The 25,122-nt window shown below is 52.2% G+C and overlaps 1 protein-coding gene across 1 annotated transcript; it reads left to right on the top strand.

Moving 5' to 3' along the window:
- The first annotated feature begins 1,162 nt into the window (after window positions 1-1,162).
- CCND2 (cyclin D2) lies at window positions 1,163-14,124 on the top strand. The gene is made up of 5 exons (XM_038767922.1): window positions 1,163-1,357; window positions 3,439-3,654; window positions 7,027-7,186; window positions 12,432-12,580; window positions 13,513-14,124. Exons 1-5 carry the CDS (start codon window positions 1,163-1,165, stop codon window positions 13,669-13,671), a joined length of 879 nt encoding a protein of 292 aa, XP_038623850.1. The 3' UTR covers window positions 13,672-14,124.
- The last annotated feature ends 10,998 nt before the right edge of the window (window positions 14,125-25,122 follow it).

Genomic DNA, 25,122 nt, shown 5'->3' with positions numbered 1-25,122 from the left:
CAATCAATCGTATTTATTGAGCGCTTACTGTGTGCAGAGCACTGTACTAAGCGCTAGGGAAGTCCAAGTTGGCACCATATAGAGACGGCCCCTACCCAACGGTGGGCTCACAGTCTAGAAGACATCAATCAATCGTATTTATTGAGCGCTTACTGTGTGCAGAACACTGTACTAAGCGCTTGGGAAGCCCAAGTTGGCACCATATAGAGACGGCCCCTACCCAACGGTGGGCTCACAGTCATAAGACATCAATCAATCAATCGTATTTATTGAGCGCTTACTGTGTGCAGAGCACTGCATTAAGCGCTAGGGAAGTCCAAGTTGGCACCATATAGAGACGGCCCCTACCCAACGATGGGCTCACAGTCTAGAAGACATCAATCAATCCTATTTATTGAGCGCTTACTGTGTGCAGAGCACTGTACTAAGCGCTAGAGAGGTCCATATAGAGACAGTCCCTACCCAACGGTGGGCTCACAGTCTGGAAGACATGTGGAGGAGCCGGGATTAGAACCCATGACCTCTGACTCCCGAGCCCGGGAGCCTTCCCACTGAGCCCCACATGATTTTAGGATTCCTTGCAGGAGACCGGCGGCGGTGGCGGCGGGGGGGCCGCTGTCATTTTAATGCGTTCCCCCGAACGGGGCCCCCGGGGCCGCGTAGAAAGCGAAAGGGAGCGGGAGGGGGGGGGGGGGTGGGAAGGGGAAGGAGGGGGACCCGCGTTTGATGTTCCTTCTGACCAGCTGCTGTTCTCCATATTAACAAGGGAGGGGAGAGGAGGGACTGGAAGGGAGAAAGGGGAGAGGAGGAAAAGGGGGTGGGGGGGAGGTGGTGGGAGGAGGAGGAGGAGGAGGAGGAGGGCGGCCTGCTCCAGGAGCTTGCGTCACTACCTCCTCGGCCGGCGGCTGAAAACCGGAGGAGGAGCAGTGCGGGCCAGCGAGGAGACGAGGAAAGTTTGAAGGGAAGAGCAGGAGGGGAGGCTCACCGTCCTGCCCGCCGCCGCCTCCTTCTCCTCCTCCTCCTCCCCGCCCTCCTCTTTTCCGGAGGGGGACCCCCCCTGCACCCCCTCCCCGCACGGGCCAATTTTCCAGCTCGGAGGAGGAGTGGAGGGGGGGGGGTCGCGGCAGGCTCGGGGGGCTTACGGCGGGGTGGGGGGCCCGCCATGGAACTGCTCTGCTGCGAGGCCGAGCCGGTCCGGAGGGCCCTGCCGGACCCCACCTTGCTGAACGATGACCGCGTCCTGCTCAACTTGCTGACCATCGAGGAGCGGTACCTGCCCCAGTGCTCCTACTTCAAATGCGTCCAGAGGGACATCCAGCCGCACATGCGCAGGATGGTGGCCACCTGGATGTTGGAGGTGGGTCTGGGGCCGGGCCCCGCCGCCCCGACCCCCCGAGGGTGGGCTGGGGGCCGGGGGAAGGCCCCGGCGCAGGCCCCGGCAGGCCCGCGTGGCGGTATTGCAGGGCTCTGGGGTATTGGGGGGGTGCAGAGAAACAAGTTGCACAAGAAGTCAGGGGGGGCAGGAACCCCTTTCCATGTGTGTGTCGCCCCCTTCCCCCCAAAAAAAATCACTCTGGCAGAAACAGTTGCTGCTCTGCTGGGGGGGGGGGGCAAGGGATTTTGGGGGGGGGTGCAGAGAAACAAGTTGCAAAGAAGTCAGGGGGGCAGGAAGCCCTTTCCATGTGTGTGTGTGTGTCCCCAAAAAAATCGCTCTGGCAGAATCAGTTGCTGCTCTGCTGGTGGGGGGCAGGGGATTTGGGGGGGGTGCAGAGAAACAAGTTGCAAAGAAGTCGGGGGGCAGGAAGCCCTTTCCATGTGTGTGTGTGTGTGTCCCCAAAAATCACTCTGGCAGAATCAGTTGCTGTTGCTGGTGGGGGGCAGGGGATTTTTGAGGGGGTGCAGAGAAGCAAGTTGCACAAGAAGTCAGGGGGGCAGGAAGCCCTTTCCATGTGTGTGTGTCCGTCCCCCCCCCAAAAATCACTCTGGCAGAATCAGTTGCTGCTCTGCTGGTGGGGGGCAGGGGATTTTTGGGGGGGTGCAGAGAAGCAAGTTGCACAAGAAGTCAGGGGGGCAGGAAGCCCTTTCCATGTGTGTGTCGCCCCCTTCCCCCCAAAAAAATCACCCTGGCAGAATCAGTTGCTGTTTGCTGGTGTGGGGGGGGGGCAGGGGATTTTTTGGGGGGGAGGGGGTCCTGCATAAAATGACAAAGTAATCGTCCCGGCAAAGGCACTGTCCCATCCCCCCCCACTCCGGGGCTCCCACGCGGCTGGGACCCCGGCTGGGCACTGGGCGAGGGGGAAGCCGGGGGCAGGGGGAGGCCCCTCGTGCCCCGCCGAGAGCCGGTGGGGAGGGGGAGGCGGCGGGGAGACAGAGCACCCCCCCCACCCCGATCTCTGCCCCGCAAGCCTTTCTGGGTGCCCACGTAGGCAGAGCGCTGGACGTGCCCCGGTTTTCGCCATGTTGCTTTACAGACTCGGCTGGAGAGGCGCTTAAGCCCCCCCGCCCCCCACTTCCTATCCTGCCCTGCACCCCGCGGGCATTGCGGGCAAGTCATCTTCCTGGTGGGCTCGGGGCAGAGGGGCCTGGCGGAGGGGAGGCAGAAACCCCCCCCCACCAGGGGAGGGGTCTGTGGGACCCCCCCCCTCGCCTCCTCCCACCCTGCACCCCAATAACCCCCAGGGTCGGCAGCCCGGGCCCCGCCAGCCCCCGCTGGGACCCCCCACACAGTTGTCCTTTAGTTCCCGCCGCTCTCTTCTCCCCCATCGGATTCAGCACCCCTGGAACAGAAATGGGGGGGTCCCCCCCCACACCCCCAACCCCGCCCCGGGTAGCGGGGACCCTGCAGGTGGTTTTCGTGCCAAAAAGACCCTTCCAGACCGCTCGGCCGATTTTTAGTTATTTTTTGAAGTCGGCACCCCCCCCTCCCTCCGCTCCACTTTCCCTCCTCTTCCTCCTCCTCCTCCTGTCTTCTTCCCCTCCTGCCCACCCCCCACCCCCCGAATCGCGGCCTCTGGGCCGGAGGGACCCCCGCGGGGATTTTTTTCAATTGTCGGGAATGAGAGAGGGGGGGCCGAGGGTCCCGATGGGGCCATCCGGGAGTCCCTAGGGGCCCTGGAGATATTTTTATCGATTTTTTGAAAAGATGACGAAATCCAAAAAACGAGAGCGAGAGAGAGGGAGGGAGGGAGGGAGTGAGGGCCGAGCGAGGCAGAGCAGAGGGAAATGAGCTACAAGCTGGGGCCGCAGCAGCCCAGCCCTGCCCGGACCTCTTTAACCCCTCCTGTGCCAAAGGGTCCTGGAGTTGGGGGGTCCGCCCGGACCCCCGTGGCGTCCCCCGCACACCCATCCCGGCTCCTCTGTTCTAATGAGACCGTTGTCTTCTCCCTCTCTGCCTCTGCGTCCGGCTGGACCCCGGTGCCGCCATGCCTGCCCTCGCAGGTCTGCGAGGAACAGAAGTGCGAAGAAGAGGTGTTCCCCTTGGCCATGAATTACCTGGACCGCTTCCTAGCCGGGGTCCCCACACCCAAGCACCATCTGCAGCTGTTGGGGGCCGTCTGCATGTTCCTGGCTTCCAAGCTGAAGGAGACTGCCCCCCTGACTGCTGAGAAACTCTGTATTTATACAGACAATTCTATCAAACCTCGAGAACTGCTGGTAACGACCCCTACTCCTCTCCTTCTCCTCCTCCTCCTCCTCCTCCCCCCCTTCAAGTTCAAATCCTCACCCTGGGCCCTCCTCCACCCCCTTCCACAGAACCCTGAGCAATAAAGAACTTTCCTGACCCCTCCGCCCAGAGACAATCGAGAGACTAGCAGCAGTCAGTTGCATTTTTTGAGGACTTACTGTATGCAGAGCACTGCCCTAAGCGCTACGGAGAGTACAGTATAACAATAAGCAGACATATTCCTGGCCCGCAGCGAGCTTAGTGGTAGCAGTAATAGTAGCTGCCGCAGCTACAGAGGAAGCAGGAGCAGCAGTAATAGCAGAAGTAGTAGCATAAATGCACTGTACCCAAGCACCTGGGAAGTACCAAACAAGCACGTGATATATTCCCTGCCCACAAGGAGCTTCCACTGTAATGGGGAAATGGACGAAAAAGTGTTTCCAAATTGAGTAATCTTGATAAAGAAGTGAGCTTTGAGGGCGCCACCCAGTGGAGGGGTTTTTTCCTTCAGCCTGTTTAGTTCTCAGGCCTTGGACTCCTGGAAATCATCTCCCCGCACTTTCAGCCTCAGCCTCAAATGAGGGTGCCCACATTTTAGCCCGGCACAGATGGGCCAGAAAGAGGCTGAGAAGGCATCTCCCAGAGAGTGAGAAAGAGAGAGAGAGAGTCCGTCTCCCCCATCCTGCTAGTGGCTCGAGATGCCCCTCCCAGCAGCCTCCACATTGGCTGCCCACCTCCTCCCTTCTGTAGTCTGTGAGCCCACTGTTGGGTAGGGACTGTCTCTATATGTTGCCAATTTGTACTTCCCAAGCGCTTAGTACAGTGCTCTGCACACAGTAAGCGCTCAATAAATACGATTGATGATGATGATGTAGTCGGAGATTCCCCTGGCTGCAGTTGGCATCACTCAGGGGAGGAGGATGAGGGCCGGCAGAAGGGGCAGGGGCGATTCTCAATTTTGCCCCTTCCATATTTCAAAAGCAATTCTCTCTCCCCACTGTCCTCTGCGCCGGGCCCCCCCCCAGCGCCCTCCGTGACCCGACAGAAAGCCACTTCTTCCTCCGGCTCGGAGGCCTGGTCCTTCTGGATCTGCCCAGCCGCTAAGGGGACTTTCAGAGTTTCTTGAACTGACTATGGCTTTGTAATGGGGTGGGGGCGGAGGAAGTGGGGGAGCCGGGCTCCTTTCTGGGCCTGCACCGCCATCTAGCGGCAGACACGCACGGGGGAGCGCCTAGTACAGAGGGAGGGGATGGATGACTTCAACTTTGAACCTGTGCCAGGTTGCGGCAGCCTCTGGGTTTGGTGCGCTGAGCTACAGGAGGACGCGCCTCCCGTAAAACCCCAAAGTCTGATAAGCCGTTGGCATTAGTACCGTCTCCCGTGGGCCGCCTCGCCCCCTGAATGCCCTAAAGTTGGGGACCCCCCACCCCCCATATTGAGCTGACTCGTTTTGGTGCTGGGGGCAGCTTGGGCTCCCCCAGTCAGATCCTGAGGTGGGGGAGCAGCAGGCGAGCGAACAGAAAATAATCATGGGCTTGGGAACGTGTCTACCGATCTGTTGTAGTGTACTCTCCCAAGCACAGTGCTCAGCCCACAGTAGGTGCTCAATAAATACCATCATCATCATCATCATCAATCGTATTTATTGAGCGCGTACTATGTGCAGAGCACTGTACTAAGCGCTTGGGAAGTACAAATTGGCAACATATAGAGACAGTCCCTACCCAACGGTGGGCTCACAGTCTAAAAGTGGGCTCACAGTCTAAAATACCATTCCTTGATTGACAGATTAATGGCATTTGTTAAGCACTTACTCTATGCCAAGCACCGTACACATCCTTATACTCTACTATTTCCCCTCTCTGTAATTTATTTTAATATCTCTCTTCCGTTGTAGATCATAAACTACAGAACTACATAGAGTACATAAACTACATAGAGAAGCAGCGTGGCTCAGTGGAAAGAGCCCGGGCTTTGGAGTCAGAGGTCATGGGTTCAAATCCCGGCTCCGCCACTTGTCAGCTGTGTGACTTTGGGCAAGTCACTTAACTTCTCTGGGCCTCAGTTACCTCATCTGTAAAATGGGGATTAAGACTCTGAGCCCCACTTGGGACAACCTGATCACCCTGTATCCTCCCCAGTGCTTAGAACAGTGCTCTGCACATAGTAAGCACTTAACAAATGCCATCATTATTATTATTATTATAAACTCCTTGTGGGCAGGGATTGGGTCTACCATCTCAGTTGTAATGTATTTTCTCAAGCGCTTAGTACAGTACTCTGCACACAGTAAGCGCTTAATAAATACCATTGATTGATTCATTGATAGATACAAGACAATCAGATTCAGACACAGTCCCTGTCCCGCATCTAAGTAGGAGGGAGAACAGAGATTGAAGAGAACAGATATTGAACCCCCATTGGGCAGGTGAGGAAACAGGCACAGAGAAGTTAAGTGACTTGCCCAAGGTCACCCAGCAGGCAAGTGGCAGAACTGGGATTAGAACCCAAGTTCCCTAACTCTCAGGCTTGTGATCTTTCCATTAGGCCACAATGCTTTTCTGTATTATTGTCATCTCCCATGGTGCGGGGAGGAGAAGGGGCACTGATTTTAGTTCAGACCAGCAAACTAGAAAAGGCCTGTGCCCAGGAGTTAGACTCATTATGCATATCCAGTATAACACTGTGTACATGGTAAGCATCCAGTATAGCACTCTGCAGGCAGTAGGCACCCAGTGCAATACTCTACACAAGACAGGCCCCCAGGACACGCTCTGCAAATGATAGGTGTCCAGTACAGTGCTCTGCACACAGTAGGCACCTAGAATGGCCCTCTGCCTCCAGCAGCCCCTCAATTAATGCCGGTGATCATGTTCCCAGCATGAATTTCAAACCCTAAGCCAGAATCACAGTCTCTGTCTCCAAACACCTGTCCTGAAGTTTAGGAACAATCCAGATTTCCGTACAAACAACATCAGAAGAACACCTATGTCCTCACCCTCGAGAGGGCAGCCGGCATCCCTTGTCTTTTCTTCAGACTGTCCTTCCCTGAAGTGATGGTGTCATCCATAACCCCTGGGCTGTCTTCCCACCTGACCCAGCTACCTTTTCCTTGCTCTGAGTTCTCCACAGCCTATCAAGAGGGAAGGGTGGGGGAATTCAATGGATGGGTGCCAAGACCAGCACACCCAATCCTGCTACTGATTGATGTTTGGCATGCCCCCAGCCATACCTGTGTGGGTGCTGTGGCATTGGGTGGAAGTATGCTCACCCCACTCACTCCTTCCCTCTCCACCAGATCCAGCCCCCTTTCCCAGCCTTCCTAAGCTGTCACCCATTCAGGTATCTCTTCCTGTCCCCAGGAGTGGGAGCTGGTGGTTCTAGGCAAGTTGAAGTGGAACCTGGCGGCAGTCACCCCGCACGACTTTATTGAACACATCCTGCGGAAGCTGTGCCAGCCTCGGGACAAGCTGCTTTTGATCCGTAAACACGCCCAGACCTTCATTGCCCTGTGTGCAACTGGTGAGCGGAGCTGTCTGGCCGGGGCGGGGGGGCCTGCGGCATGGACAGTGTGCCCGGCCTCGGGGCGTGTGCCCAGCGAGGGCCTGAGGTGTGGACGGTGTGCCCAGCTTGGGGGTGTTTGCTTGCTAGGGGCCCATGATATGGAGATCTGTGCCCACTAAAGTGGGGTTCAGCAACCCCCAAGCCCTGAACAATAGCAGTAAAACCATTTAATCGGCGCTTACGCTTAATCTTTGCCAAGCGCTGGAGTGGATACAGCATAGTCAGCTCACAGATAATCCTCACTAATTTGTAGGGAGGAAGAATCTTATCCCAGAGTTACAGATGGGGAAACTGAGGCCTAGGGAAGTTAAGTGACTGGTCCTAAATCACACAGTCTCCTGACTCACAGCCCTGTGTTATATACACCAGGAAATATGCCCCTGTATATACCGCTGGCACAGTGGGGAGGGGATAGTACTTCAGGTCCTAACAGTAATAATAATAATAGTAGTATTTGTTCATTCATTCATTCATACAATCGTATTTATTGAGCGCGTACTAAGCGCTGAGGTGGATATAGGCAAATCGGGTCCACTGTCCCTCTCTCCCTCGTGGGGCTCACGATCTTTATCTCCATTTTACAGATGAGGTAACTGAGGCACAGAAAAGTGAAGTGAAGGTCAAGGTCACCCAGCAGACAAGTGGTAGAGCTAGGATTAGAACCCAGGTCCTTCCAACTCCCAGACCCATCCTCTACCCACCAGGCCAGGCTTTTGCTTTTGGAAGGAACCTAGTGGGAACAGTTTCTATGACCCGGCTAGCTGTCCTCAGGAATGGTCTCTGGAAAAACTCTAGCTGTCCTCATGAACCATTTCCAGAAGGAGGCTAGCCATTTTCATGACTGTTTTAAAGGGAACCCAGCTGACCTCCTGAACTGTTTCTGGAAGGTGACTGGTTGTTCAGTGAGTCATCTCTTGGGGGAGGCTTGCTTGTCATCGTGAATGGTCTGTGGATGGAGGATAGCCCTCTTCTCATGAGTGGTCTTTGCGGGGAGGCTGGCTGTTCTGGTGATTGGGTCTCTCGGGTGAGTCTAGCTGCCTGGTGAACAGTCTCTGGGGAGATTCACTGTCCTAGTGAACTCTCTCTGGGGGAGGCTAGCTGCCTTGGTGAACGGTCGCTGAGGGGAGGCTAGCAGTCTTCATGACCGATCTCTAAGAGGAGACCAGCAGTCTTCAAGACGGACCTCTGAGAGGAGACCAGCTATCCTCATGACTGATCTCTGGGGAGTGCTGGCTGTCCTGGCGGATGGTCTCTTGGGTCAGATTTACTGTCCTTATGAATGGTGTCTGGAGGGAGGCTCACCGTCCTCGTGAACAGTCTCTGGGGGAGGCTCGCTGACCTCGTGAACACTTTCAGGGGAGGTTAGCTGTCCTCATGTGCAGTCTCTGGAGGAAGGATAGCTGTCCTCGTGAATGGTGTCTTGGATGAGGTTCGCTGCCATTTTGAGTGGTCTCTGGGTGGAGACTGTTTGCCTTGGTGAACAGTCTCCCAGGTGAGGCTAGCCGTCCTCATGACTGAGCTCTGACTAGAGTCTAGTTGTCCTGTGAATGGTCACTGGGGGGAAGCTAGCTGTCCTTGTGAATGGTTTCTGGGTTGAGGCTCTTTGCCTTTAGGAATGGTTTCAGTGGAGAGGCTAGCTGTCCTCCTGAGCAGTCTCTGTGGGGAAGCTAACTGTCCTTGTGAGCAGTCTCTCGGGGGAGGCTAGCTGTCCTCGTGAATGGTCTTTGGGGGAAGCTAGCTATTCTTGTGAACTGTCTCTGTGGGGAGGCTATATGTCCTTCTGAACCCTCTCTGGGGGAGGCTAGCTGTCCTCATGAATGGTCTCAGGGGAGACCAGCCATCCTCATGAGCGTTCTCTGGTTGGCGGCCATTTGTCCTTGTGAATGGTCTCTGGGGCAGGCTAACTGTCCTTGTGAATTGTTTCTGAAGGGAGGCTAGCCGTCTTCGTAACTGATCTCTGGAGGGAGCTTAGTTGTCCTTGTGAACAGTCTCTGGGAGAGGCTAGCTGTCCTCGTGCATAGTCTCTGGAGAGGCTAACTGTCCTTGTGAACTCTCTCTGGAGGGAGGCTGGCTGTCTTTGTGAATTCATTCATTCATTCATTCATTCAGTCGTATCTATTGAGCGCTTACTGTGTGCAGAGCACTGTACTAAGCGCTTGGGAATGGTTTCTGAGGAGGTTAGCTGTCCACGTGACTGATCCCTGGAGGGAGGCTAGCTTTCATTGTGAATGGACTTTGGAGGGATGCTCATTCTCCTGAATGGTCTCTGAGGGGAGGCTAGTTATCCAATCGGTCATTTGTTATTTATTGAGTGTTTATTATTACTGATAGTAACAACAGTAATAATAATAGTATTTGTTAAGCACTTACTATGTACCGGGCATTGTTCTAAGCACTGGAGTAGATACAAGCAAATCGGGTTGCTGTTCCACATGGGGTTCACAGTCTTAATCCCCATTTTCCAGATGTGGTAACTGAGGCCCAGAGAAGTTAAGTGACTTGCCCAAGGTCACACAGCAGGCAAGTGGTGGAGGCAGGATTAGAACCCAGGTCCTTCGGACTCCCAGGCCCTTGTCTGTCAACTAGGCTACGCTGATTCTCTTTTTACTGTTTACAGAGCACTGTACTAAGTGCTTTGGAAAATGCAATACAACAGAGTTGGCTGGCGTGAACCGTGCCCACAGATAGCTTACAGGGGGAGACGGGTATTAAAATAAATAAAGGACAAGAGGAATATACTATAAGGATATTTACCTAAGTGCTGTAAGGCTGGGGTGGGTATTAAAGTACTTATGGGGTTCCCAGCCAAATGCCCAGTCGACTCAGAAGGGTGGGAGGATAGGGGAAATGAGAGTTAGGGAAGGCCTCTTGCAGAAGATGTGATTTGAGGAGAGTTTGAAAGTGGGGAGAGTGGTGGAGTGTCATATATGAAGGGGGAGGGAGTTCCACACCTGAAGGAGGTCAAAGGCAAGGGGTTGGTGGCAGGAGAGACCAGATTGAGACACCTGGAGTAGGTTGATGTTAGAGGAATGGAGTGAGCGGGTTGGGTAGTAGGAAGGTAGTAGGGAAGAAGCTGATTGAATGCCGTAAAGCAAATACTTTTTGTTTGATGCAGAGGTGGATGGACAACCATTGGAGGTTTGGGAGGAATGGGGAGATAAGGACTGAGCAGTTTTTCAGAAAAAATGATCCGAACAATAGAGTGAGGTACGGGCAGTAGAAGGGTAGGTCAGCGAGAAGGCTGATGCAGATATGACTAGTGCTAAGGAGCAACTAGCTGTCCTTGTGAATGGTCTCAGGATGGAGGACAGCCGTCCATGAGAACAATCTCTGTGAGGAGGCTAGCTGTCTTTCTGAACAGTCTCTGGATGGAGGCTCGCTGTGCTCGTGAACCATCACTGTTTTGAGGCTAGCTAGCCTCGTAACTGGTCTGTAGGGGGAAGCCACTTGCTTTCATGAATGGTCTCTGGATAGAAGCCAATAGACCTTGTGAATGGTCTCTACTTTGAGGCTAGCTTTCGTCACGAACAGTCTCTGGACAGAGGGTAGTTGTCCTCTTGAATGGTCTCTGGACAGAGGCTAGCTTGGCCTTATGAACGGTCTCGGAAGGAGATTAGCTCTCTTCATGAACAGTCTCGAGGGGAAGGCTAGCTGGCTTTCTGAACAGTTTCTGATTGGAGGCTGGCGTTCCTTTTGAACAGTTTCTCGGGGGAGGCTAGCTGTCTCTGTGAACGGTCTCTGGGCTGGGGGGGCTAACTGTCTTCATGAACAGTTTCTGGGGGAAGGCTAGCTAACTTTCTGAACAGTTTCTGGGTGGAGGTTAGCATTCCTTGTGAACAGTCTGAATGGAGGTTGGTTGCCTTCATGAGTATCTCTGGAAGGAGGCTAGCTGTCCTTAAGAATAGTATCTGGTGGGAGGCTAGCTGTCTTCATCATTGGTCCCTGTGGGGAGGCTAACTGTTTTTCTGTACAGTTTCTGGCAGGAGGCTAGCTGACTTTCTGAATGGCTTCTGGGTGGAGGCTAGTGTTCCTTGTGAACAGTCTTACGAAGTAGGCTAGCTGTCTTCATGAATGGTTTCTGGAAAAAGGCTAACTGTCCTCATTAATGGTCTTTGGAAGAAGATTAGCTGTCCTCACGAAGGGTGTCTTCCTAAGTGGTCTCAGGGAGTAGCTTAGCTGCCCTTGTGAACCAGCCTCTGTGGGGAGGCTAGTTTTTTTCTGAATGGTTTCTGTGGGGAGGTTAACTGTCCTCATGAATGGCCTCTTGGGGGAGGCTAGCTGCCTTAGTGAATTGCCTTTGTGGGGAGGTTAGCTGTCGTTTCAGACAGTCTCTGGAAGGAGGCTAGCCGTCCCCTTGAACGGCCTCTGGTCTCTGGTTGGAGGCCAGCCATTCCTTATGAATGGTCTCTGGCATGAGTTTAGCTGTCCTTGTCTTTAAGGGGAATGTAGCCGTCCGTGTGAGCCGTCTCTCAGGGGAGGTTAGGGTTCCTTGTGAAGTTTTTTGATGATGCTTGCTAAGCTCTTACTAGGTTTCAGGCACTGTACTAAGTGCTGCAGTAGATACAAGCTAATCAGGTTGGACAAAGTCCATGTCCCACAGGGAACTCAAGTCTTAATCCCCATTTTACAGATGAGTTAACTGAGGCCCAGAGAAGTGAAGTGACTTGCCCAAGATCACGCAGCAGACAAGTGTCTTGTTGCCGACTTGTACTTCCCAAGCGCTTAGTACAGTGCTGTGCACACAGTAAGCACTCAGTAGATATGAATGAATGAATGAAAAGTGGCAGAGCCGGGATTAGAACCCAGGTTCTTCTGATTCTCAAAACCGTGCTCTATCTACTAGGCCACACTGTCTCTTATGAACAGGAGTGGGAAAGCTAGATTTTCTCGGCAGTGGTCTGTTAGGCGAGGCCAGCTGCCAGGTACAGGAGCTCACCAGGCACACAGGGTTGCACAGCCTCGCACGAGGGCTCACGGGGTCTCATGGAGCTGAATGGGAAGGCTTAGGTATCTACTGGGACAATCACGAACTCCACTCTGAAACCGCGTCCGTCTCTTCCGTCCCATCCCGCCCCGTCCCCGGAGGGAACCATCCTTGTCCGAGGGAGGCATCCCTCTCCGGGGCTGCGGGGAGCCTCCCGAGCGCCCCAACCCGCGCTCGCAACGGCTGACGCCCGCCCCGTCCCCTCCCCCTTTCCCACAGACTTTACCTTTGCCATGTATCCACCCTCCATGATCGCGACCGGCAGCGTTGGGGCAGCCATCTGCGGACTCCAGCTAGACGTCGAGGAGAGTGCCCTCTCCGGGGACGGCCTCACGGACCTCCTGGCCAAGATCACCAACACAGATGTGGTACGAGGAGCTGCCCCTCCCGGAGCGGGGGGTGTTGGGGGGCTCTGCCAGGGGCAGGACCGCTGGGCTTGGGCCAGAGAAAGATCCTCGTGCTCTGAGGAAAGAAGCGGAGCTCAGTTTGGGAGTTCCAGCAGGACTGTCTCTGTGTGCTCTGACTCGAAGGAAAGGGGGGGACAAACCCACATTCCTGGGAGGAGCTGGGACTCACAGCTGGGAAGGAGGTATAGGGGCGGGGAGATGGGGGGCAGAGAGTGGGGAAGGGTCCCCATCCTCTCCTCACATCCAGGAAAGCATTCTGCACATAGAAGGTGCCCAGTACAGCGCTCCGCACACAGTAAGTTGCCAAGTATAGTGCTGTGCACACAGTAGGCACCCACTAATAACGATTTTGGTATTTGTTTAGCGCTTACTCTGTGCCAGGCACCGTACTAAGCACTGGTGGATACAAGCAAATCAGGTCGGACACAGTCCCTGTCCATCTCAATCCCCATTTTACAGATGAGGTCACTGAGGCACAGAGAAGTTAAGTGACTCACCCGAGGCCACGCAGCAGACAACTGGCGGAGCTGCGATTAGAACCCATAACCTTCCAACTCCCAGGCCCACGCTCCGTCCACTAAGCCGGGCTGCTAGTTCTCTGCACACAGCAGGCAGCCGGTACAGTGGGGTGGGATTTGGGGAAAAGCAACTTCATAGAACAGTGCTTTGCACATAGTAAGCGCTTAAATACCATCATTATCGTTATTATACTTGCTGTCGTGCCCACTTTCTGGTTCCGTGAACTACAATCTCACGCCCTCTGGGCAGTGTGAGCCAGCCTGGTGTCCTGCTCACGGTGTGGAGAGGCTCCCCCTCCTCACTGCCCCCCGCGTCTTGATCCCCGGACCCACCCTCGCTGATGGCCGGATCCCCCGCCTTGCTCCCGCCCGCAGGACTGCCTGAAGGCTTGCCAGGAGCAGATCGAGGCCGTGCTCGTCCATAACCTGCGCCGGGTCCAGCAGCGGGAGCCCCCCCCGAGCCAGCCCTCCAAGATGGTGGATGAGGTTGACCAGGCCGGCACTCCCACGGACGTGAGGGACATCAACCTGTGAGGCGCCCGGAGAGACCCCCCCCGGCTCGCTTCCCCACTCCCACCCCCCACCCCTTTGAGTTTTAGAACGAACCCCCTCTTTCGCCCACCTGGGACCAGACCGGATTTAAGGCTCTCCTAGAAGTGAAACAAGGCAGAGAAGGAAACCCATCCCCTGCCCTCCGCCCGGCTCGGAGCGGGCGGGCGGCGTGGGGTCACCTGCACGCGTGGCCTGCCCCCTCCGCCATCTGTGTCCCCTGGCAGGGACTCCCGGAGATGGGGAGAGGGGGGCTTGGGCGTCAGTCCGCTGCTGCATCCAAGATGACGGTTGCAGCGGGCGGCCTCAGGCGCTCAAGGTGAGCGGTCAGGGCCGGCGGCCGCAGCGGCCTGCAGGTGGGCGGCCATGGGCCACCCTGTCGCAAAGCACTTTGAAAATTCTTCCCAAGGAATAGATGGAGTTGTTTACGGAAATCGTGCCGAGTGGGGGTCGGGGGGTGGGAGGAGGGGAGCATGGAGCCCCCCCCCCCCGTGCTCCTCCCCTTCGCCCTTACACTCTCCCCCCCACCCCTTTCCAGCACCTCACCTTTGTTCTCTCGGTTCCGGCGTTGCCGCCGGAAGCCGGGATGACATTCCGACTGCAGGGTCCTATTCCAACGTTCCCGACACAAGCCTGGCAGAAGACATTCCCGTCACCCTATTCTTCTTCCCAGACGGGCCTCAATGCCCAGATCGACACTTGTGCCTCATGCAAAAGAAAAATATCTCCCCTCCGAGGCCCCTTTGACCTTCCTGTTGGGTCGCGTTATCGAAATGGAATATTCAGTGAACTTGAAAATCCCTTTTCCCTTCCCCTCACCTTCCTCGTCAGCGGTATTCAGTTGGCAAAGGGGAGTTGTAACGAAATGTGTGTATTTTTTTTTTTTTTGCACAATTTTCTTAACAGTTGACGTTGGTGGGAATATTAATGTTTGCGTTTTTGAGAAATGGAAAACCGAAAGGAACGTGCTACTTTTGAAGAATTATTATTTTATAAACCGACGCTGCCTGGTGGAGCAACCATGAGGGTAGAAGAATGGAGATTTTTAAAAAAGAAAAATCTCCCGATTGTCCTTTTTTGGGGTTCGTTTTTATTTGTTCAGTTTTTTTGTTTGCGCTGCTAAGAAGCTACGACTTGTTTCATTTTTATTCACATTAACAGTTCTTAGCTGTAATGTTTCACTGTGTGCTGCTATTTTATAAACATTTTTATAATATATTATTTTACTGCTTAAATTTCAAATCCCGAAGTAGATGGTTAAGTGGAGATAAGACGAGTACTTTGATTTACTGGAAAAGCCTTATGTACAGTTTATTTGTGTTTTCCTGATAGCCTAGTCTAGATTTATTATTATTTTTTTTTTCCTGATCACATTCTGCAAAGATGGTATCTATACTTACCTCAGGTTTACTGGACAAAACAGAAAAACAATAGCAAGAAAAGAAAATGGTTCATTTTTTTTTTCCATAATACCTCACAACCACACAGTTTCAGCTTGGGGCCGGCGTGGCCGGGGGCGGTCCAGCACCCCGAGCGCTGGTGGAGCTCGGTCTCCCTCTGGCCTAGGTCTCCACATTTATGGTGGAAAAGATATCCCGAGCTCAGGGACCCTAAAAGACAGAAGCAGCCTTGCCAGCCCACTTTCCCCCCACCACAATTTCAGTCAATGCTATCAATTAAGGGGGATTCCCCAAGCCCTAGCAGGCTCCTGCCATCCCGACTTGGGACTCCTGTACTCCCTTTCCACCTCAAGGACTATACCGAAACAGTACGGGCTCGTGGTCGGGGGGACTGGGTTCTGGGCCGGCAGCGGGAGCAGGGCTCTCGGGAGAACTGGCCCACTGGTTGAAATCCTGGGGGGGGGACCCAGGTTTCGGGGTTGCCCGGTTTGGGGGACAAGGCGTGAGTCCTTAAATAGCCCCGGCGGTCACCCAGCCTTACCCCGTGAGGAGCATCCAGGGGTCTCCAGCAGTCACTTTGGGGCCAGTCGGCTCAGTGAGAACCCTCCCCCCGCCAGCCGCCCAGAAGCCCAACCCCCACAGGTCTCCAAGGCCTCACCTGGACTTCAGCTGGCCAGAGGAGACCCCGGCCGGAGCTCCGGTCACCCTCTCCCTCCTGAGGCAGCAGGCGTGGGCAGGGTTTCTCTCTGGGACTGCACCCAGCTTGCCCGTCAGCCAGGTTATTTATTTATACCATAAGCTCCTGGCACGCCTTAGCGGGCACGTGGTCGGGTGTAGCTCCTCACGGGCTGCCCCCTCCCCCCAGCGAAAGGAAGAGATCCCACCCACCCCCAAGTCATGCCTTGGGCTGGCACGGGGAGACCAGACGGGGCGCGGGCAACCCCAGGAGGCAAAGTGCCCTGCAACGTAACCCCTGCTGGGGCTGTCCATCTTCAGGGTCACCAGTGGACACGTGCCCCACAGCGAATCTCCTGGGGTGAGCACCACCCTTTCGGGTCAGAGGCCGGGAGCCAGGAACCCCTCCTGCCAGCAGTCACCCTCCCTCAGCCCAGCTGCCAGCCACAGCCTCCAGGCAAAAAGCTCTAGGTCTGGTCAGGTGCAGAGGGGACTCTCCCACTGTTTGTTCTGGACTCCCCCATCCTTCTTGGGATGACCAGACCAGGGCAGAATGAGGCAGAGGGGCCTGTGAGAGGGGTTTTCTCCCTCCAGGGAGAGGAGAGGGTCGGGCGCACCTTAGGAGGTGTCCGCGTGGTTTCTCTCTATCTCGGGCGGAGCAAGGGGTTTGGAGCGGGGCCTCCAGGATGCCGGGAGGAGGCAGGCCCTGCAGAAGCGTCCGAGCGTAGCTTTAAAAGGGAATGCCCCCTGCCCCCTACCCACCCCCAGTAGCTCTGACCCCTGCCGCCTTTTGCTCCAGCAGTAGTGAGGCCGGAGGGGTCGTCCCAGGTGGCCAGACCCCTCCACCTCAACCCACCACGGCTCCGCTGAAAAACCAGTCCTGCGCGCTGGGGGTCTCTTGGCTGGAAGGAGGACTCAGAAGAGGGCCCTTTCCCAGGGGACCCAAGAAGCCAAACTTATCCGCCGCAGTTATTTCAGCAAAGGCGGCTCTTGGGTCCCCGGTTCAGGACCCTGGCTGGGCCCCCAGAGGCCTTAGGGAAGGGCTCACTGGGACCGGGGCACACCAGACGTCCCTCTCAGAGTTCTCCGAACCAAATACCTTGAATGCTGCTGACAGACGCTGTCTGGATTTGACAATACTCTGAAATCCCCGACAGGTCCCAGCTTGGATCTTTTTTTTCCATTATGGGTGTGACCATGTTGCTGTGTACCTCAAAACACACTCCGTTGCACACAACTTCTAGTCTCAAACTTTTTTTTTTTTTTTTTTTGCTTTAATGAGTGTGAATGCCGTATCAGCTCAGTGTTACTCTCTCACAATTGCTCTTTAAGATGGCGGGTGTTTATTGGGTCCGGGGCGGTGGAGAGGGTTGTAGTAGACAAAGCATTTTTTTAGAAAGAACATGAGATTGATCGATTGATTGCTTTATTGGATAAGACTGTCTCCCGCCGGTGGCAGTAGCCTTTGTAAGAGGTCTTATCTGTTCAGTGTTAAGTTGTTTTTTATTAATACCCTGTTCTGCTAGTTTGAAGATGGATTGAAGAAATGTTTTTGGGCGGTATTAGGGTTTTGCTGTATGGACAATAAACTCACTTTGACCTCATGCGCCCCTCTTGCTTCTCCTTCTGCAATTCCGAAATCAAAAGCTCAGAGAATTGGGGGGTGGTGATGGTCCATGCCTGCCAACGGCGCATTTGTTAAGTGCTGACTACGTGTCAAGCACTAACTTAGGTGTTGGGGTGGGCAAAAGATAATCAGGTAGGACACGGCTCCTGACCCACAATGTCAGGAACGACAGGCATTTAATCCTCATTTTACCGATGAGGCAACTGAGGCACAGAGAAGTGAAGTAACTTGCCCAAGGTAACACAGTAGGCAGGTGGCAGAGTTAGGAATATACCACGGGTCCTCTGACTCCCAGCCCCAAGCTACTTCCACTAGGACCTGCTGCCCTTTCTCTCTCTCATTATCCATTCCCTCTGCTAATGTCCCCTGCCACCCCCTCCGTCATCGTGAAAACCTCCAAAAAGAAGCTTCATATCTCATTAGCGGTGTCCATCAGGTTGGGAATCAAAAGACAAGATATTTTAAGCCTCGCCTAGTCATTCATTCATTCAATCGCATTTATTGAGCGCTTACTGTGTGCAGAGCACTGTACTAAGCACTTGGGAAGTACCAGTTGGCAACGTATAGAGACGGTCCCTATCTAACAACGGGCTCGCAGTCTGAGATGGAACCTGCACTTTACCCCATCGCTGCCTCAATAATAATGATGCAATAATGATCATTTTATCAAGCATTTACATCCCCAACAATGTACTAACCGCCGGGATAAATGCGATATCATCAGATCAGACCCAGTTCCACATGGGACTCAGTCTAAGGGGGCACGAGAACATTCATTCATTCATTCAATCGTATTTATTGAGCGTTTACTGTGTGCAGAGCACTGTACTAAGTGCTTGGGAAGTACAAGTTGGCAACATATAGAGACAGTCCCTCCCCAACAGCGGGCTCACAGTCTAGAAGGGGGAGAACAGTTATCCCCATTTTCACAGATGAACCCGCAGTATAACAAGATTAAGCGACTCGCCCAAGGTCATACTGCAGGCAAGTGACCAAACCAGAATAGCTCGCCCCACTCCCAGTCCTGCGGTCTTTCCGCGAGGCCAGGCCGCTTCTCCCTCTGCCCACCATCGCAGCTGCTTTCCCCACGTTGCCCGACCAAGGGCCACCTGGGCGCGGAGCATTGTAGCAGGGCAAAATAGGGCTGATGTTGTCAGTCTTGGTGACAGGCAAGACATCTGGGACCCCAGTGCTCTGCACACAGTAAGCGCTCAATAAATACGATTGATTGATTGGAGCTATGAGGTGTACCAGCTGGGGGACTGTTTGACCATTCTAAAATGCGGGGATAGCCTAGGCTATACCACAGAGATGGTCTGGTCTATACTGTAGAGACAATCCGGGCTATGCCACGGGAATGGTCTGGTCTACACTGCGGTAAGTGCCCGGTTACAAACTTATGGGGAGACAAGAGGACCCAAAATATTGACACACGATCAGAGCAGGAAGAAGAACCAAGATAACAAACGGTTATTGCTAATAATGACAATAATTATGGTATTTGTTAAGGGCTTACTCAACGCCAGGCATGGTACTAAGCGCCGGGGTGGATACAGCAAATCAGGTTGGACACGGTCCCTGTCCTGCACAGGACTCACAGTCTTAATCCCCATTTTACTGGGGAGGTAAGAGGCCCAGAGAAGTGAAGTGACCTGCCCTAGGTCACACAGCAGACAAGTGGTGGAGCGAAATTAGAACCCATGACCTTCTGAATCCCAGGCCCGTGCTCTATCATCTACTAGGCCATTTTCCTTCCCACTACACCACGCTTTTTCCCTATTGCTAGAGGGTACGCAGATGAATAAACCCATTAATAATAATAATAATAATAATAATAATAATAATAATAATAATGGCATTTATTAAGCGCTTACTATGGCAGAGCACTGTTCTAAGCGCTGGCACTGTTCTAAGCGCTGGTGAGTGATGATTCATGGGTGAGTAATGGAGCGCCTAGGTAGAATTTTCAAGAAAGTGCCAAGGGAGTCAGTTGGGAAGATGCGACGGAGGGAGTGGGATATCAATCCGGGAGGGCTTCCTGGAGAAGGGGGTGGGGGCGTTAGTAGGCAGGGGGTGGGACCTGGTGAGTCTGGGGCAGGTGAAGATTATGAGCCAGGGGTTTCATTCATTCATTCATTCAATTGTATCTATTGAGCGCTTACTGTGTGCAGAGCACTGTACTAAGCGCTTGGGAAGTACAAATCGGCAACATATAGAGACGGTCCCTACCCAACAACGGGCTCACAGTCTAGAAGGGGGAGACAGACCACAAAACAAAACATGGAGACAGGTGTCAGAATCGTCAGAACAAATAGAATTAAAGAGGATTAATGAGGATTAAGCCTGTGAGCCCCCCGTGGGACAACCTCTTTTCTCTCCTTCCTCTCCCCCTCCCCATCCCCCTGACGCCTTTCCTCCTTCCCCTCCCCACAGCACCTGTATATATGTATATATGTTTGTACGTATTTATTACTCTATTCATTTATTTCACTTGTACGTATTTATTCTATTTTGTTAATATGTTTTGTTTTGTTGTCTGTCTCCCCATTCTAGACTGCGAGCCCGCTGTTGGGTATATATATATATATATATATATATATATATATATATATATATATATATATATGTACATATTTATTACTCTATTTATTTATTTATTTATTTTATTTGTGCATATCTATTCTATTTATTTTATTTTGTTAGTATGTTTGGTTTTGTTCTCTGTCTCCCCCTTTTAGACTGTGAGCCCACTGTTGGGTAGGGACTGTCTCTATATGTTGCCAGCTTGTACTTCCCAAGCGCTTAGTACAGTGCTCTGCACACAGTAAGCGCTCAATAAATACGATTGATGATGATGATGATCCGTCTCTAGATGTTGCCGACTTGTACTTCCCAAGCGCTTAGTACCGTGCTCTGCACACAGTAAGCGCTCAATAAATACGATTGAATGAATGAACCTGATAATAATAATAATAATGATGGTATTTGTTAAGCGCTTACTATGTGCAAAGCACTGTTCTAAGCGCTGGGCGGGGGGATACAAGGCGATCAGGTTGTTCCACGCGGGGCTCACAGTCTTAATCCTCATTTTACAGGTGAGGTAACTGAGGCACAGAGAAGTGAAGTGACATACAAGGCGATCAGGTTGTCCCACGCGGGGCTCACAGTCTTAATCCTCATTTTACAGGTGAGGTAACTGAGGCACAGAGAAGTGAAGTGACTTGCCCAAAGTCACACAGCTGATCACCTTGTAACCTCCCCAGCGCTTAGAACAGTGATTTACACATAGTAAACGCTTAATAAATGTTATTATTATTATTAATTAAAGCTATATATTAGCCCCGCTTGGTTTCAGCCCCAGGACATGGGGGTTTGGAGAGCCCGGGCGCACGCAACGCTTACCTCAGGGGAGAACAACCAATTCCCGGCGTCCGAGGGCAGGAGCCGGCCTGATCCGCCACTTGTCTCCTATATAACCTCGGGAAGTTAACTTCTCTGTACCTCAGTTACCTCACCTGTAAAATGGGAATCCCATTGTAAGCCCCACGTGACACAACCTCATTCATTCATTCATTCATTCATTCAGTCGTATTTATTGAGCGCTTACTGTGTGCAGAGCACTGTACTAAGAGCTTGGGAAGTACAGTGCGAAGTGCAAAGCAAAGTGTAAAGTGATTATCTTGTACCTACCCCAGCGCTTAGAACAGTGCTTGGCACATAGTAAGCACTTAAGTACCATTATCATTATTAGTCACCCCTGGCAATCAATCAATCAATCGTATTTATTGAGCGATTACTATGTGCAGAGCACTGTACTAAGCGCTTGGGAAGTACAGTGCAAAGTGCAAAGCAAAGTGCAAAGTGATTATCTTGTACCTACCCCAGCGCTTAGAACAGTGCTTGGCGCATAATAAGCTCTTAACAAGTACCATTATTATTATTAGCCACCCCTGGCAATCAATCAATCAATCGTATTTATTGAGCGCTTACTGTGTGCAGAGCACTGTACTAAGCGCTTGGGAAGTACAGTGCAAAGTGCAAAGCAAAGTGCAAAGTGATTATCTTGTACCTAACCCAGCGCTTAGAACAGTGCTTGGCACATAGTAAGCGCTTAACAAATACCATTATTAATATTATTATTATCCGCCCCTGGCAATCGTATTTATTGAGCGCTTACTGTTTGCAGAGCACTGTACTAAGCGCTTGGGAAGTACATTACAAAGTGCAAAGCAAAGTGCAAAGTGATTATCTTGTACCTACCCCAGCGCTTAGAACAGTGCTTGACACATAGTATGCGCTTAACAAATACCATTATTATTATTATTATCCGCCCCTGGCAATCATGCTTATTGAGCACTTACTGTGTGCAGAGCACTGTACTTAGCGCTTGGGAAGTACAGTGCAAAGTGCAAAGTGATTATCTTGTAATGATAATAATAATGATGGCATTTATTAAGCGTTTACTATGTGCAAAGCACTGTTCTAAGCGCTGGGGAGGTTACCAGGTGATCAGGTTGTCCCACGGGGGGCTCACAGTCTTAATCCCCATTTTACAGATGAGGGAACTGAGACACGAAGTGACTTGCTTAACGTCACACAGCTGACAGCCCACTGTTGGGTAGGGACCGTCTCTTAGATGTTGCCAACTTGTACTTCCCAGGCGCTTAGTACAGTGCTCTGCACACAGTAAGCGCTCAATACGATTGATTGATAGTTGGCGGAGCCGGGATTTGAACCCATGACCTTTGACTCCAAAGCCCGGGCTCTTTCCACTGAGCGACGCTGCTTCTCTACCTACATACTTCAGCGCTTAGAACAGTGCTTGGCACATTGGCACATAGCGCTTAACAAATACCATTATTATTATTATTATTGTGACCTTGGGCAAGTCACTTAACTTCTCTGAGCCTCAGTTCCCTCATCTGTAAAATGGGGATGAAGACTGTGAGCCCCACGTGGGACAACTTGATCACCTTGTATCCCCCCCAGCGCTTAGAACAGTGCTCTGCACATAGTAAGCGCTTAACAAATGCCATCATTATCATTATTATTATTATTACAATAATACAGTGGAAAGAGCCCGGGCTTTGTAGTCAGACGTCGTGGGTTCGAATCCCAGCTCCACCACAAGTCAGCTGTGTGACCTTGGGCAAGTCACTTCACTTCTCTGAGCCTCAGTTCCCTCATCTGTAAAAATGGGGATGAAGACTGGGAGCCCCCCGTGGGACAACCTGATCACTTGGCAACCTCTCCAGCGCTTAGAACAGCGCTTTGCACATAGTAAGCGCTTAATAAATGCCATTATTATTATTATTATTCTCTGAGCCTCAGTTCCCTCATCTGTAAAAATGGGGATGAAGACTGTGAGCCCCACGTGGGACAACTCGATCACCTTGTATAGCGCTTAGAACAGTGCTCTGCACATAGTAAGCGCTTAATAAATGCCATTATTATTATTATTCTCTGAGCCTCAGTTCCCTCATCTGTAAAAATGGGGAGGAAGAGTGTGAGCCCCACGTGGGACAACTCGATCACCTTGCATAGCGCTTAGAACAGTGCTCTGCACATAGTAAGCGCTTAACAAATGCCATTATTATTATTATTATTATTATTATACAGTGGAAACAGCCCGGGCTTTGGAGTCAGACGTCGTGGGTTCGAATCCCGGCTCCACCACAAGTCAGCTGTGTGACCTTGGGCAAGTCACTTCACTTCTCTGAGCCTCAGTTCCCTCATCTGTAAAAATGGGGATGAAGACTGTGAGCCCCACGTGGGACAACTTGATCACCTTGTATTTCCCCCAGCGCTTAGAACAGTGCTCTGCACATAGTAAGCGCTTAACAAATGCCATCATTATTATTATTATAATACAGTGGAAAGAGCCCGGGCTTTGGAGTCAGACGTCGTGGGTTCGAATCCCGGCTCCACCACAAGTCAGCTGTGTGACCTTGGACAAGTCACTTCACTTCTCTGAGCCTCAGTTCCCTCATCTGTAAAAATGGGGATGAAGACTGGGAGCCCCCCGTGGGACAACCTGATCACTTGGCAACCTCTCCAGCGCTTAGAACAGTGCTCTGCACATAGTGAGCGCTTAATAAATGCCATTATTATCATTATTATTCTCTGAGGCTCAGTTCCCTCATCTGTAAAAATGGGGATGAAGACTGTGAGCCCCACGTGGGACAACTTGATCACCTTGTATCCCCCCCCCAGCGCTTAGAACAGTGCTCTGCACATAGTAAGCGCTTAACAAATGCCATCATTATCATTATTATTATTATTACAGTGGAAAGAGCCCGGGCTTTGTAGTCAGACGTCGTGGGTTCGAATCCCAGCTCCACCACAAGTCAGCTGTGTGACCTTGGGCAAGTCACTTCACTTCTCTGGGCCTCAGTTCCCTCATCTGTAAAAATGGGGATGAAAACTGTGGGCCCCCCGTGGGACAACCTGATCACTTGGCAACCTCTCCAGCGCTTAGAACAGCGCTTTGCACATAGTAAGCGCTTAATAAATGTCATTATTATTATTATTATTCTCTGAGCCTCAGTTCCCTCATCTGTAAAAATGGGGATGAAGACTGTGAGCCCCACGTGGGACAACTTGATCACCTCGTATAGCGCTTAGAACAGTGCTCTGCACGTAGTAAGCGCTTAATAAATGCCATTATTATTCTTCTTCTCTGAGCCTCAGTTCCCTCATCTGTAAAATGGGGGTGAAGACTGTGAGCCCCACGTGGGACAACTTGATCACCTTGTATAGCGCTTAGAACAGTGCTCTGCACATAGTAAGCGCTTAATAAATGCCATTATTATTCTTCTTCTCTGAGCCTCAGTTCCCTCATCTGTAAAATGGGGGTGAAGACTGTGAGCCCCACGTGGGACAACTCGATCACCTTGCATAGCGCTTAGAACAGTGCTCTGCACATAGTAAGCGCTTAATAAATGCCATTATTATTCTTCTTCTCTGAGCCTCAGTTCCCTCATCTGTAAAATGGGGGTGAAGACTGTGAGCCCCACGTGGGACAACTTGATCACCTTGTATAGCGCTTAGAACAGTGCTCTGCACATAGTAAGCGCTTAACAAATGCCATCATTATTATTATTATTATTATTATTTTAGACTGTGAGCCCACTGTTGGGTAGGGACTGTCTCTATATGTTGCCAATTTGTACTTCCCAAGCGCTTAGTACAGTGCTCTGCACATAGTAAGCGCTCAATAAATACGATTGATGATGATGATGATCCCCCTCTCCATCCCCCCATCTTACCTCCTTCCCTTCCCCCACAGCACCTGTATACATGTATATATGTTTGTACAGATTTATTACTCTATTTATTTATTTTATTTGTACATATCTATTCTATTTATTTTATTTTGTTAGTATGTTTGGTTGTGTTCTCTGTCTCCCCCTTTTAGACTGTGAGCCCACCGTTGGGTAGGGACTGTCTCTAGATGTTGCCAGTTTGTACTTCCCAAGCGCTTAGTACAGCGCTCTGCACGTAGTAAGCGCTCAATAGATACGATTGATGATGATGACGTCGATGGGCCGCGGGCACCCGCAGCGCGCCCCCGCTCCTGACGCACGCGGGCGTCAGCCCCCGCCCTTCCCCGGCCCCATCCTTCCCCGCCGGCGATTGGCCGGATCTTATGACGTCATCTCCATCGCAGCCAATGGGAGCGGAGCCGGCCGGCGGGGGGGCGGGGCCGGCGATGGGGAGGTGGCGGAAGTGGAG

Source organism: Tachyglossus aculeatus, chromosome 27 (genome assembly GCF_015852505.1).
Source record: "Tachyglossus aculeatus isolate mTacAcu1 chromosome 27, mTacAcu1.pri, whole genome shotgun sequence".
NCBI classification, from domain to species: domain Eukaryota; kingdom Metazoa; phylum Chordata; class Mammalia; order Monotremata; family Tachyglossidae; genus Tachyglossus; species Tachyglossus aculeatus.
The sequence above is the reverse complement of the archived record's forward strand: the minus strand, read 5'-3'. Positions and strand labels throughout refer to the sequence as shown.

Coding starts and splice junctions, on each gene's coding strand:
- CCND2 (XM_038767922.1), top strand. CDS start 1,163: ATGGAACTGCTCTGCTGCGAGGCCGAGCCGGTCCGGAGGGCCCTGCCG. Junction 7,187..12,431: donor CATTGCCCTGTGTGCAACTG/GTGAGCGGAGCT, acceptor CCTTTCCCACAG/ACTTTACCTTTGCCATGTAT. Junction 12,581..13,512: donor AGATCACCAACACAGATGTG/GTACGAGGAGCT, acceptor TCCCGCCCGCAG/GACTGCCTGAAGGCTTGCCA.